Here is a 14,091-nt window from a genome sequence, read left to right as displayed (position 1 = left end):
GTCAGCTGATTCACTATCAAAACAAAAATGGCGGATCTTTTTTATCCGATATGCAGCAAAAACCTGATTTTAAACTGAATTTTTCAGGGTGCCCTCTTTGGAAAGCGCTCTGAAATGCAACATATCGTATCATTTTTGATGCTGACTATTCGTTTTTGTCTTCCGAATTCTTGAATGTAATCAAACGCTGCGATTATCTCAGTTGCAAGCTGCGTTGCATTTGTCAAAATGTTTTCTAGTTGGAGGAAAGGTGCCAACCAAGGTAAGCATCACTTTGTATTAATCGACCTTCCGGTCTCCTTTCTTAATTCAAATCTTAAGTCAAGTACATTGATTCAGATCTAAAGTTTGTGTCTGTGGATGACACGCTAAAGCGTGAATTTCAAGTGAATTTTCATGTAATGCTCTTTTTTGGGAACGATGCAGGACTGTCAACCTCACACGTCTTCAAATATGGAGATCATGACTTTCCCGGCAAATCGCCGTACAGAGACGTCAAGGCCAAATTCACGGGGGGGGGGGGGGAGGGGGGAGGCAAAATACATTAACCAGTCAAAAAAAAAAAAGCTAAACATTTCACATTTTCTTGCAAGAGAGTCGAGCCTACGACAAATGGCAAACTTCGTCAATTATCCAGGAGATTACAGACATCATAAATCTGAAGAAATCTGGAGACCAAAAAAAACGGCCTCAAAATCTGAAGATTAGAGACATAAATCTGGAGACCGGGAGATACGGTTCAAAATCTGGAGACTCCTGGATTATCCGGGAGAGTTGACAGTCATGGCGATGACTAGCAGATCTCATGAGGTCTCACGTGATTGGCTTTCATCCCCTCTGAAAACAATAGAACAAACAATAAAACGTTTCAAACATTATTTGGTAAAGCAGGTAAAGCAGGTTGGGGAATTGGCAAGACATTAAGTCCTGATGAAGGGCTATTAAATGCTTGAAACTTCATCACTTGAATCTCTTTAGGGTGGTCAAATTACCTTGGCCTTATCAACTTTGTTGACATCATGGTCAAATATCTGTGTGCATTTCTGCATTAAATAAGGGTTACTGTTTATTTATATAATTAGCTTTGAGTGGCATGTTACTCTATCATGACCGTATTTTTGCATTCATTGTATCGTTTAGAAACTGAGGAAGACTTCATGAGAAATGCAGAAGTTAAAAGAAGGCTCATAAGTGAACTCTCCCTTGCTGTAAAAGAGGTTTGGTGGTTTGTGTTCTTAGTAATACTGTAGTATAAGGTACAGTTCAGATGTCATGCTTCTGCCATACTGGATTCAATTTCAGTTAGACTTGACTGTAGCATGGTGTAAGTATGACTGATTCTGGCATCCTGCTTATGTTTGAGTCACTGCCGTGCCAGAGTCATGTAGCATGGCAGAGCTTGTTGAAGTAAATCATGACGTTGGACATAGAGCAATTCAAAAGTTTGATTTAGGTGCCGTGCTTCTGCCATACGCAGCAGAAGCACCACATCTAAACTGGGCCTAAGATAAATTCTTAGGAGCTCAAAGCTCAGAAATCAGGTGCCGAGACTGTGACATGTTTTTGGCCTAGCCAAAAATAAGGCAGCAATGTCTTTGGCTCCCTGGACCACTGGACTCCAGTGTATGAGGGAAACAAAGTAATCATTTCATGTAAATTCCAGTTCATCTTCTTGGTGGTGACAAAATCATATTTCACAAGAAATTTAAAATTCAATTTTCACTTCACAGGAGTTTAAAATAATGAAAAATCGTAGCTCATATCTATGTAACTACAAGAGATCAGGTTTTACAAGAAAGAAAACAGCAATTTCACATTTCATGCAAAGCCAAAACAATTTATGGCAAATAATTTTTTCCTCCTTTTACTTTAGGAAAGGGCTTTATCAATAATATTCAAAAATACAGTATCTAATATTACAGTTTAAAAAGTAGTTCTGGATGATGCTATTGTATAGTACAACCTGTTATGATGTCACATGCCTTGAAGTTGTATTATGTGTTCTAATTGGTTGATTTAGCTCACATGATTTGGTCACATCAGTGACTTCACTTTTGGTCATGTGACTGGGTGTTGTCATGGACACTGGCTAGATCTCTTTGTTGTGTTTCTATGACACACAACACTGCTCAAGTCTTAGTGTGAACTTGGGTAGCCTGTGATGTCACAGGCAATCCAAGAAGCATTCAGCTTCTGCACTACTGATCACAAGACTTGTCCGGGTAAGGCATCTTCAACATTAGATGAAAGTTATTTTGAAGTTCCTTTTCTGCTGACTGGCAGTCTATATTTGGTACCATGGGTATCAATGGAATAAACTCCAAAGGATCCAGCTTGGTTATCTCATTGACAGGAATAATCTTGACAGATGACTATAGAATTGAGGATTCCACTGTCAGAAATCTTGGCAAATTCTGGCGTGGAGCGACAATTATTGTTTTAAATATTTCATCCATGGCAACAGAAGTCTGGGACACCTCTAATAAATGCTATAAAAAAAAAAAATAAAGCGGAAACGCAGCATTTTGTGCAAAAGAGGTGACTGGCGTTCCAAAAATCTCAAACCCCTCCAAAATCACTGTCTGCTGTTCTATTAAAATACCTGAAAAAAGTTTGGTTGATGGCTCAATTGGTGGAGCGCTACAAGGGTGTCGCAGAGGTCATGGTTTCGAATCCCGTTCTTTATTCAAGCCTGCATTTTTTTAGGCTTTCCTTTCACAACTGTGTCTAGCACGTACCACATAAACGAGGTTCCTCTTGGCGTTACCAGCGCAGAAAAGGACCTTGGGGTCATCATCTCCGACAAGCTATTGTGGAACAAACAGGTGTGCGACTAGTGTGCAAAGTCAAACAGGATGCTGGGGTTTGTGAGACGTAACACCAGGTCTATCAAGTATGCATCAGTGAGACGTGTCATCTATCTCACGCTAGTCAGGTCACATCTCGGCTATGCCACTCAAGTGTGGGCGCCCCAGTCGAAGGAATTGATCCGTAAGATAGAACGGATTCAGCGATGGGCTACAAACTACATCCTCAACTTTCCTTTCCTCTGCGAGGAATCCTATAAAGACAGACTGATTAAACTGGCCCTTCTCCCCGTGTCCTACTGGTATGAATATTTAGATACGTTTTTTTTCTTTAAATCTGTGACTGGGCTAGTTAAGGTTAACCCTACTGTAATCCCCATCAGGCGCACCCTCTCAAGAGCAACTAGATCCAGTAGCAACACAAATTAATGTAACGCTTTTTGTTCCCAAAAAATGTAAAACAACTACATATCATTAGCCCAGGAAAATTTTCTGAATTTCTGAAAGTCAAGTCAATTGGAAGAACACCCTGCCAAAACTGAACAGGAAAATAATTATCTTATTTGCAACCCTTCATCACTGTTTATCAACTCTACTTATACCAAGAATGTAAGCTCCTGATCAACCGGAAGATCTTTAAACCTACCAAAAAATTAACAAGGTCGAGTCATACATTAGGAAGGAAAGAAATAACAGCTCCTTTTCAAACGTTATACTGCTGCTGTGCCAAACAAAATTGATCGCATTTAGCAGTAGCATGGCATTTGAAACCAAATCAAGTCAATGCCGCACGTGTAGCCCAGCCTGCATTTTTTGTAGGTTACACAAAGATCTTCAGTGTGGGTGTCCAAATTGGTTGACTTACTAACACACAATAGTTGGTCTTTGACATAAAGTGGTATTAAAGGCAAAGGTAGTAAGATTACCTCCTAGGCATTGGCGTAAAGAGTAGGGAGCCTGGACATTTCACTGGTGTAGGTGCTTTGGTGGGCGCTTGGCATGGAACTTCAAAACTCTTGGCATATCCCTGGCATGGAATATACACGATACACCCTGGCGTGAAGCAAGGCAAGCTCTGTGGTGCTTATGACTTGCTTTCAAACATTGTGCTACTGTCATGCCAAACTCAATTTAAATAAATTATGAATACCATGTAACTACAATACAAAACTTGGTTAATTTGGTTACTTGTGTATCTTGGATTTATTTGTACAACCACTTGTTAGTTTTTTCTGTCTTAAGTTCAACTGAATTTAATTCGATTTATGAAACCAAGTCGCATTACAGTCACACCATGGTCAAAGCAAAAAAACGTTTGACGCAGGCCTCAGTCTCGCCCTTTCTTTTTTCTGTCTACTGTCATCGCAGTTTCAGTCAGAGGAGAAGGCCTGTGACACCATGTGGCACAGGAAGCCCCAGATCATCTGAAAACAAAGATGTGGTCACAAAAAGCGAGAAAGCTAGCAGAAAACGATCAGTGTTTGATAAGCTCACTGGAAAGACGACAAATTCATGATTAACAGTTAATGTACAGTTGACTATGTCTAAGGAGCACAAAAATGAGTTAGATCCACAAAAAGAACGGCTGTCATTGTCGCAGACGACTGAGAAATACAGTGTAACAGCTTGCCTGAGACTTAATTAGGCCTATTGAAATTAACTTTCCTTGGAATGAAGGTAAGACCATATTAACGAATAAATGAACCAACTTCTTTAACTCCTCCGGTGAAAGAACATTCCTTTCATCATTTCAATTCATGGATACAGCGCAAAACCACTCCAAGAAAGGAACGAGCGATCGCAGTCGAATGACCATTCGAAATTCTCCCCTTCGAACTCATTCGCTTTGGGATAGCCAATTCGGAATAACGCCCTCGGAATCCTCTTCCTCTGACTCATTCTATCCGGAATTAATCTCTTATACAAAGAGAACGAATTAAAACGTGTACTGTGTCAATTTCGTTTGTGCTCCTTATTGCGTTAAATCCCGCGGTCTTTCCCGCGTTGGTCTAATGCGCATGACAGCTGGTGGTTACCAAGCCTCGACCCAAGCCTCCCGGTTTGTTGTCCGGTTTTCGTGTTTAACAAGTTTCCTTGAGGCTAGGTTGGTTTCTTCATTGTCATTTTGTTTCGTAGACAAGAAACTTCGCTCCTCATTGTCTGTTTTCACCCAGGCGTATAAACGGGTACCAGTGACACACTACTGGGGGTAATTCTGCGATTGACTAGCATCCCATTCAATAGCGAGTCCTAATTACTTCCTTCCGGGTTAAACCCTGGACGTGTGGCCGTGTGAGCCACTTTTACTTTGTCTTAGAGTGCGAGTTTACGTTTGCTTCAACTTTGATGGAAAACAGGCAATGCCACCCCAGAAACGTTAACAGAGGTTCCTTGGTCGCCCCATAGTGGTTGTTATTCACCGGCAGTCACATAGCGTGAGTTTTAGATACGAAAGCGCATCACAGTTTAGAAGACAAGTGAGAGCGAGAATTTCAATCATGAATATTTAACTACAATCATGGACAAAAGTTGTTGAGACACATGAAAATTACCAACCTTTTTTTCCCTAGGTGTAAATTCTCCTCTCTCCCGTCGTGAAAGGTAGCTTTCACTTCCCCCTTTTTCAATGTTGGAAACAAATAAACATCCAGGAAGAGTTTTGCAACATTGTTGGGTGGAGGAGGTGACTACAGATGAAAAAGGTGTTTTCATTCAAACACACAATACCATTGTTAGTTTGAAAGCGTTAGTTTTGGTAAATTGTCTCAACACTTTTGTCCATGATTGTAGATTCAAGCTATTTGAGAGCCCGTGAGTGGATAAGAGCACATTCATAGCAGTAAGCTAGCTAGACGAGTACTCTAATCAAACCTTCCGTTTATTTGTGACCAAACATATAGGGACAGGATAAAAAAACTTAACTTATTACCTATCTCTTATTGGCACGAGTTTTAAGACATGAGATTCTTTTCCAAAGTTGTAACTGGCATAGTTAAAGTTATTCCTTCTGTTTTCCCTCAAGCCTTAGTCACTCGCACTACCAGATCTAACAGTAACCGTAATGTTACTCACTATATTTCAAAGAAATGTAATACTGTCACTTTTCAGAGACCTTTTTTTAATAGAACCATTAGAATCTGGAATACCTTAGCAAATGACTTCCAATTTTCATGCAACCTTCAGATCAGTCAAATTAAATCCATCTTATACAACTTCACTGGAAAGAGCATATTGACTCGATTTGTAACAAAGTTAAAAAGCGACTGGGAATTTTAGCACGAATGAGATCTTGCCTTACTCTTAAAGCAGCGAAGTGTGTCTACAATATGCTCATAGAACCAATCCTATGTTATACGATTCAGAGGTCTTTTTTCATCCTCACAGTGAGAATATGGAACGCTTTAGCTGATGACATTGGTCTTTCCGTAACTATCTCTTTCAGTTCATTCAAGGCACACCTATTCAGTTACTATAAGCAATCACTCTGTAAATCATATAACCCTGAAGATGCCTCGCTCATGTAAGTCTAGTCTATCTGCACAAGTTGCAACAAAGCCCGTAATCTGACAGGAAACATTGATTGTTGCTACTAACTACTCATTAATTCTATTGCAATTTCTATTTCAATTTTATGTGTTCCGGGGCAGCAGTAATTGGCGTAAGCTGTTGCGAAGTCCCTGTCTGTATTGTATCATTGACATTTTTTGTTTTGTTTATGTAATCTATGTTAAGTTGGCGAAGCTAATAAAATAAAAAAATAAATAAAACTGCTAAAGTTGCGTAAATAACTGCAGCGGTCTTTCACTTCTATTTAAAATCGGTATCCTTGAAAAACATAGTTGCAATCCATATTGGCCGCATTCGTTCACTCATTTTTCGTCCTTGTTGAGGAGATACTGTAGAACACGTTCTCGTTTGATATAGCATCCATGGAAATAATTCCGAGCGTACTTTTTCTGACGTATGTTACATTGCGACAGGAGGTTCCTCATTGTCATCACAGTCGAAAATTTCCGCTTTCCGTTTTGAAAACGCAAAACGGTACGTCGCAAAGAAAAAAATAGTTTCTGTAAGAGGATGAAGTTTCATCCAATTCTGGCTTTGAATTCGTGAAGACGCAGTTTTACGAAATGTTATTTACTGTAGACTGGTGTGCCTTAAAGGGGAAGTATCACGAAAATTTGCTGTCATTTCAAAACCCAAAAATGTTTGACTGTCAGCAGAAACAACGAAATAATTGTCAAGTTTGTTAAAAATTATCACCCCAGTACAGTAAAACTGTCGATTAGTGCCTCTGGCCAGAGACAAGGTAGGCCTATTTGGATTGAAACTTGAACAATATTAGGCTAATGTTTTTCAAGTTCTCGCATTTTTGTTTCCATAACGCGCTAGAACAGATCACAAGTTGTTTCTTTCAAGAATTGAGTTGATTTCGTTCCTCTCGTCATTCTAGAATTATTTGGCAGGTGATTGAAGATCTTATTTCATCATTTTGAAAACCCCATGATACTTCCCCTTTAAGCTATGTCTGGTCGCATCCACAAGAACCTGGTAATTTTAAAGGCGGTTGACACCTTTTTCTTGGGATAACGGCATCAAGAAGTCGTAGATGTCAAACAATACATTCAACGTATCTGGTAAAAGTGAAGGTTTGGATAGCAGCAGGCAAGTTATTCTGAAGTTTAAGAAAATATAATCTTCAGTTTTAAATAGTCAAGTAAAAAGTTGAATTTATAACACATAGAAATGCACCTATTCTTTAACTATTGTGTTACAGTTTTTTCATAGCATTTCCATGTACTTTGTTTTGACTATTACGATTTTAGACTATAAGCGGTGGAAGTCGTCTGTTTTAACTTTAACTTCTCCTTTTTCAGAAATAAAACTTTCGGACGTAGAGTCGACTCCCGATTCGAGTTATCGGGATTTGAAAACGAATGTCTGGAAATAATGGGAAAAAAGGTATTTTCTGTGTATTTCTATTCATACGGTGTTTATTTTAAAGAAATTTAATTGTAGAGAAGTCGAGTGAAAGAACAATATTCCTAAATCATGAATCAGAACTTAACGCAACATGAAACAAAACAAAGCAAAACAGCAGGAGATGACGAGGTACCACTAGCCTTGCTCTGTGGTACCTGCTCTGTAGCGTATCAAGAATAGTTTTCAGAAAACACCTTTCATCCCCCTTATTTCCCGTCATTTGTTCTCAAATCCCGATAACTCGAATCGGGAGTCGACTCTATGTCCGAAAGTTTTATTTCTGAAAGAAGAGAACGTAATGTTTGAACATACGACTTCCACCGCTTATAGCTTTTAGTTTAGGTTTTGGGTAAATCAGTTTTTATATAACAATTCTAACAATTTGCTGAATGAGTACGTTTAAGTTGGACGATTAAGTGGAAGAAAAACGTCAATAGTTTTGATTTTTAAAGACATGTCTCGACAGCTTCTTGCCAACTTCAGTTTTCTATCGTTAAGTACAAAGTTTAATTTATGATAAGTACACACAAATGTACGTATATAGAAATGCACGTGTATATAACATGGGCCATTTTCTTCCACGAGATATATCCTACCTCTAGTTTTGATTTGTTGAAGTAATAAAGGGTAACGATTTCTTAATCAATTCGTTGCGTGATTTTATAGACGATAAGATGCCTATTTACTACCTCTTACTCTGTGGCATTTTTCTGCCCGGCATCTTTGGAGTAACAGAGTGGGGTTTCAGAAACTATACCAAATACGAACCTGGTGACATGAATCTTATCCTAGCTGTCTCTCATGGTGGCTGGCTGAATCCTTCAAGGCAGAGTAACGGTAAAGAATGGCCCGATAGAAAGAACGGCTGTGAAGGGAGCGATGGTCAATGTATCTGGACTCACACTTGTGGCGCTACAAGTACAAAGTGCCATGCTGATCTCTATTTTGACGAATACACTATTGAAATTGCTCGAGACATTGCTGAAGGAATCAAAACGATCACAGGTGCGTTAAACGGAGTGAAAATGCAGACTTTTTCACAGTTGTCTTTCTCTTTAACAGCTAGATATGCATGACAGAAGAGAACGAAGGTTGGGAGTGAAATGTTCCAATGATAGGTCTTTTTCATTTATCACATAATTACTCCAATGCGGCACGATTTTTCTTGTAGATCAGTGGTTAGAGCATTCACAATGCGACTACTTAGAAGACGATCATGGTTTCGACTCCGTCCTGGGGATCACAATTGTTTCTTGTCAATGAATTGCCCCTGATAAGCTAAATAAACTTCATTACCCTTCAACATTATTTTTCGTAAGACTACAGCGGGAAATGGCTAAAATAAAATGGAAGGTTTTTGTCCAGGATGCCTCCGCTTATGAACAGAAATGCACGCAACAACAAAACTGGCAAATTTGACATAATTTTGTCACGTGATTGAACGAAATGTGAAAGTGTAAAGGAATCAGCAAGGTTTGAGGGTTTTGAAGAATTGCATCAAACAACCAAACTTATACAGTGTTAGCTGAAGACATAAAAGCCTGTCAGGTTGACGGATATGACGGTATAGCCGAATTTGTCGAAATTCCGTTAAATTCGCCAAACCCTCAAACTAACGTAAATCAGATCAGCGCGCAATCCTCTCACGTTCATATATTTGACGGTTTTGCCGAAAATTTGACAAATCCGTTACTTCCGTTGTACCCATTTATTGAAATCATATCTGGAATAAAGGCATAAAAATTTCGTCGTTTTTAGTCGAACTTGGCGCTTTGGTGTAACCCTTCTATTGAAATCATTTGCTGAAGTCTCGACCTTTTCCGAAATTTCATCAAATTCGCCATTACGCTAAAACCCCCATCGTCGCCCTCCGAGCGAATTCATAACTTTCAGCGAACTCTTCTTTTAAACCCATTCGCGGAAATCTCGACTTTGGCGAAATTTAATCAGATTCACCATTTTCGTCGCTTTGGTGGCCCAATCGTCTTGAACTCAGTCGCTGAAATCTTGACCTTTGGCAAGAATTCATCGAAGTCGCCATTTTTCGTAGCATTCGACGCTTTTGCTGAACCATTCTGACGACTGACTACTTTTCTTAGGCGAAATTTCGTCAGATCAGGCATTTTCTCCAAATTTTCCTTTCGTCAAGAGCCATGTAAAAGTTCTGTGAAATTTGGCCTTTTTACCGTCGTGTGCATTTCTGGACATGTCTCCGAGGAAGTTATAGTTCATCATTCGACTATCCCAAACAGTCACAAGGTCCGCGTCTCCTGTTTTCTTCCTTCTCATTCAATCTTATTATTCTCATATTATTCTGGTTGTTAGGTTACCGACCACATGTTGTGTACAACAACTTGGGGAGGAGCAAACTGGATTGCAATAGAGAGATCAATCAAGCTACTCTCAATATTCCAGATGCAATTCAGGTCTACCGAGACTTCATGGGCTTTATCGCCAAAGCGAGGTCGGCTATATCTGGTCGTGGCTTGCTTTTAGATGTCCATGGGTATGAAAGGAAAAAACTAGAATGGATCCAGCTTGGTTATTTCATAGAGAGGAGTAATCTTGACAGAGATGACTGTAGAATTCAGGGTTCCTCTGTCAGAAACCTTGGCAAATTCTGGTGTGGAAGCGACAATTATTGTTTCAAAGATTTCATCCATGTCAACAGAAGTCTTGGACACCTCTTGAATCAGGAAGGACTACAAGCATTGCCCTCCCCACAGGAAAAGACACCAAAAGGGAATGATTATTTTCATGGGGGCTACATTATTGAGAAATATGGATCAAGAAATGGAGGAGAAATTGATGCCATTCAGATCGAATTTCCAAAGAAACTGCGCTTTGGATGGGGTAGCGATCTCAAACGTCGAGTGGTTAGAGCAATGTTAAGATTTTTGAAGCTGAACTATGTATTACATGTAGGAAAAGCTCATTAAAAATTCTGTCAGATTTAGTTCCATGGACGAAGAATTAAAAGATAAGATAAGAAACCTTTATTTCAATAGGGTAACTCCTTCAGTTTTTTTGTACGAGATAAAAACTGCTATCCATAGAGGCCCTATATAATAATCTAAATTGAGTGGAAATAATAATGATAATTAAATACAAATCATTTTGAGTGAAAGGTTTGTTTGTGTGGTCATCCGTTTGTTGTCGCATTTACTCACAGTTGCCTACGCTCCCTGATAATGTGTAATGACATTTTTTCCCTCTTCTGGTTTCTCTTCTTTTCTATTCTTCAACAGGCGATCAGACAGATGCCGTGAAAACTGGAAGTCAAAGCCACCTGACGGTCCAAAAACCTTTCTTGCAAAGTATAATAATAAATCACACCTTTTTTGTTCCTGATTACTAATTTTCAGCTTTCGTTAAAGATGATTCAAAACAAAATGGGTGGAAGTTAACATCCTGAGAGAAAATTATAAATCCTCACTTTCTGTTCCATTAACGTGCCTTAAAAAAATCTGTATCACTGAAACAAACTTGCAAACTATAACTGTTATAATAAATCACACTTATTGTCCAACTTCAATTTTTGTTGCAGAGCTACTGGTGTACATTACTTTACGACATAAAGTTTTCTTGACATGGCTATAGAAGTTTACTTTTTGCTTTTTGAAGACGCCAAAATTTATATCGCAAATAAAATGTCGCGTCATGATGAGGATAAAGATTGAACGAAGTCAGTCGAAATCTCAGTTTGTGTTATGTTATGGCAGACACGTTTTTTTAGCGCGTTGGGTCCGGAAACTGACGAGCAAATTAAATTAGCAAAAAACAAAATTCACTTTGACTTGTAGCTTTAAAAAGGTGATTAGGACGCTCGCAATTAGAGGTCGTGAAAAATTCGACAATTCATTTTATTTCAAAATTAAGAATTGGTTCATGCTTAGCGTGCGTATATCGAATTATGGATGCACGCGGGAAGTTTGGAGAGCACGAGAGAAGCGTAAGAGTTGCTCGAGGCGTAGCCGAGAGCAACTCTAGCTTCTTGAGTGCTCTCCAAACTTTCCAAGTGCATCCATAACTCGATATACGCACAGCTAAAAGCATGAACCAATTCTTTTATAACATAGTGAAAATAAAGTAAACGATTCCTGGAAAACAGGTTTTGTTCCTGATTAATAACAAAAAACTCTGAACAAAAAAAAAAAGGTGAAAGTGGTTTCCATATTGGTTTAATCTTAACGTTTCATTCACTTCGACAAGCTCTTATAAATATACATTTTTTATGGTGTTGTCTGTCTGTAAAAAGTCCTTTTATAACATAGCGCGCGCATGCTTCCTTCCTCTGACTTGCACACGTCACCGGATGGACGCACGGCCGTGCGTATGTTGAGAAATATACCATGATGACGCCAATAGAAATTAGATTAGGATGCGCGCGCGCTATGTTATAATTCTTGGTATAGTTTGATAGCCAGCTCTATAAGCTTTAATTTGATATGGGGGATCAGGTATCTACAGTTTAAACTGGACGCGCTACATCGCTTAAACGCGAGACTCCTCTGAAGGTACCGGGTTACCTTAACATATACTAAGCAAATTGTTATTTACAGGTTAAAAGTTGAAAAAAAAAAACTATTAAAACCTATTTACAATTCATTTCGATTTCGAGACTAATTTTCAAGCACAAATTTTACTATTTACTATTATTATTATTATTATTATTATTATTTTCTGCTACTGGCTGTTATACACTTTGTGGTCTCCTTAACACAATAGTTGGTGTATTGTTTGGAAGGCACTGAGGACATCTGTGGAATAACCCCTTGCATCTGTGGCATCCTAATGCAGTAGTTCAACAGTCATTCAGCCTGGGTATTAAAGCCACGCGAAGGTTCTTAGTTATTTTAAGAACTGGTTTGGTGGTCCCTCGGAGATATTTCGAAGTTGAAATAATTTATTTTATCGTCAAGTCATCAGTTTTGCGGAACGTACGGGTAATGTGAGGACAAACGTTCACTGTTGAGACTTCACACCAATTGCGTTTTATTTAATAAGTAGATTCCATTTTGCCGTACGTCTGTTCTCTGATAACTCAGAGATGACGTCAAAGCGTGGTAAGAACAAAGAAACATGCTACGAGCTGCAGACGAGTAGCGTGACTCGTGGGAGCCGGCTAACACCAATAAACTAGGTTGATATGACAAACATTCTGCATACTGCTAGGATTGAATGTCGAGGTGTGGCGTGTGCGCAATGACATTAACCTGGTTTGTTGTCCTTAGCTCCCTCAAGTCTTCGGTAGCTAAGTGGTAAAATATCCGAACTAGTAATCGGAAGGACATAGGTTCGACGCCTGTGGGAGAACTCCGACTGAATAATTCACCACTGTGATTTGTTTGCCAGGCTTAAAACATATTATCACATTTCTTTCATTGCGCAACAAAAGTGCAATACGAAGTTATGTCTATACATATGAGTAAAATGTGCATGCAGCTTAATTTAACTATGAGGCAAGCATCGTTTGGGTCCAGGAGAAGGCCTCTTTCAAGAGTAACAAACTCAGCTTTTTGACCTAGAACGGATTCAAATGGGATTTTATAAAGGTATGCCCGTGTTAGAGTACCTGCTTATCATGATCATGATCATGATTCAGACACGTTTTCCCTTTCATTCACATCCGTACGAAAAAAAAAAAGAAAGAAAAATCTATACAATCATCTAACACAAGACTTAAAAGCCACATGGTACAACAATTAAATTCCAAAAAGAGAAACCAAGGATTTAAGTCGAACTAAGTTAACTACATTTCCTGCATGTGTTTAGGAAATACATATTAATATATAACCGAATTTCCAACACACGCTGCCCAGTAATCTATGCTAAAAGGGTGGTAATCCTCTGACAGGTTGGTCATATGTCACTCGCGTAACCGTTACCCGGCATTTGTTTATTTAGCGAACAGCAAATTTCACGCCGTTTCGGAAACACCTTACAGTTTAGCATGCTCTGTTGGTGTTGCACCTGCCGTTAGAGCAAACACTTTCGCATGTAAAATGAACTTCATTTGTTAAGGTGCGAGAAGCATTATTAGAAATTCCTCTGTTTGGTAAACTTACGAATTACGTTCTGAAAATATCTTTGGCTGCAAATATTTTTTTTACAATAATCACAGACTGTCTTTCAGTGAAAGCTTCAGGTTTGAGTTCTGCTTGTAACTGAATGAGTTAAGATCAGTAGTAGACATGTTCGTAAACTGAGCTCTGTCAAACAACTTATAATATTATAACATCATCAGCGCCTAAATGACACCAACTATTTAAACTGAATTTCAGATGGTTTGTAATTTGTG

General features: G+C 38.9%; 2 protein-coding genes across 4 annotated transcripts in view; both read left to right on the top strand.

Moving 5' to 3' along the window:
* Positions 1–12: 12 nt before the first annotated feature.
* Positions 13–14,091, top strand: part of LOC146484469 (uncharacterized) — a 49,600-nt gene continuing 35,521 nt past the window's right edge. The window contains exons 1-2 of the mRNA XM_085104540.1: positions 13–262; positions 1,141–1,217. Coding sequence (XP_084960666.1) covers positions 229–262; positions 1,141–1,217 — 111 coding nt within the window. The 5' untranslated portion in view covers positions 13–228. The remainder of the gene's footprint in view (positions 263–1,140; positions 1,218–14,091) is intronic.
* On the top strand, positions 1,232–11,497 carry LOC146484473 (uncharacterized). 3 transcript variants are annotated; one of them, XM_085104543.1, is made up of 4 exons: positions 1,232–5,242; positions 7,685–7,769; positions 8,457–8,795; positions 10,116–11,047. In XM_085104543.1, exons 2-4 carry the CDS (start codon positions 7,745–7,747, stop codon positions 10,727–10,729), a joined length of 978 nt encoding a protein of 325 aa, XP_084960669.1. In that variant the 5' UTR covers positions 1,232–5,242; positions 7,685–7,744; the 3' UTR covers positions 10,730–11,047. The 3 variants fall into 3 exon arrangements, with proteins under 3 accessions (XP_084960669.1, XP_084960671.1, XP_084960670.1); XM_085104544.1 differs by lacking the exon at positions 1,232–5,242 and adding an exon at positions 11,338–11,497 and having other exon boundaries at positions 7,538–7,769; positions 10,116–10,666; XM_085104545.1 differs by lacking the exon at positions 7,685–7,769.

This window comes from Pavona decussata, unplaced genomic scaffold (genome assembly GCF_977016875.1).
Source record: "Pavona decussata unplaced genomic scaffold, jaPavDecu1.1 SCAFFOLD_32, whole genome shotgun sequence".
NCBI classification, from domain to species: Eukaryota; Metazoa; Cnidaria; class Anthozoa; order Scleractinia; family Agariciidae; genus Pavona; species Pavona decussata.
Note: the sequence above shows the minus strand (reverse complement) of the source record. Positions and strands in the feature narration are given on the sequence as shown.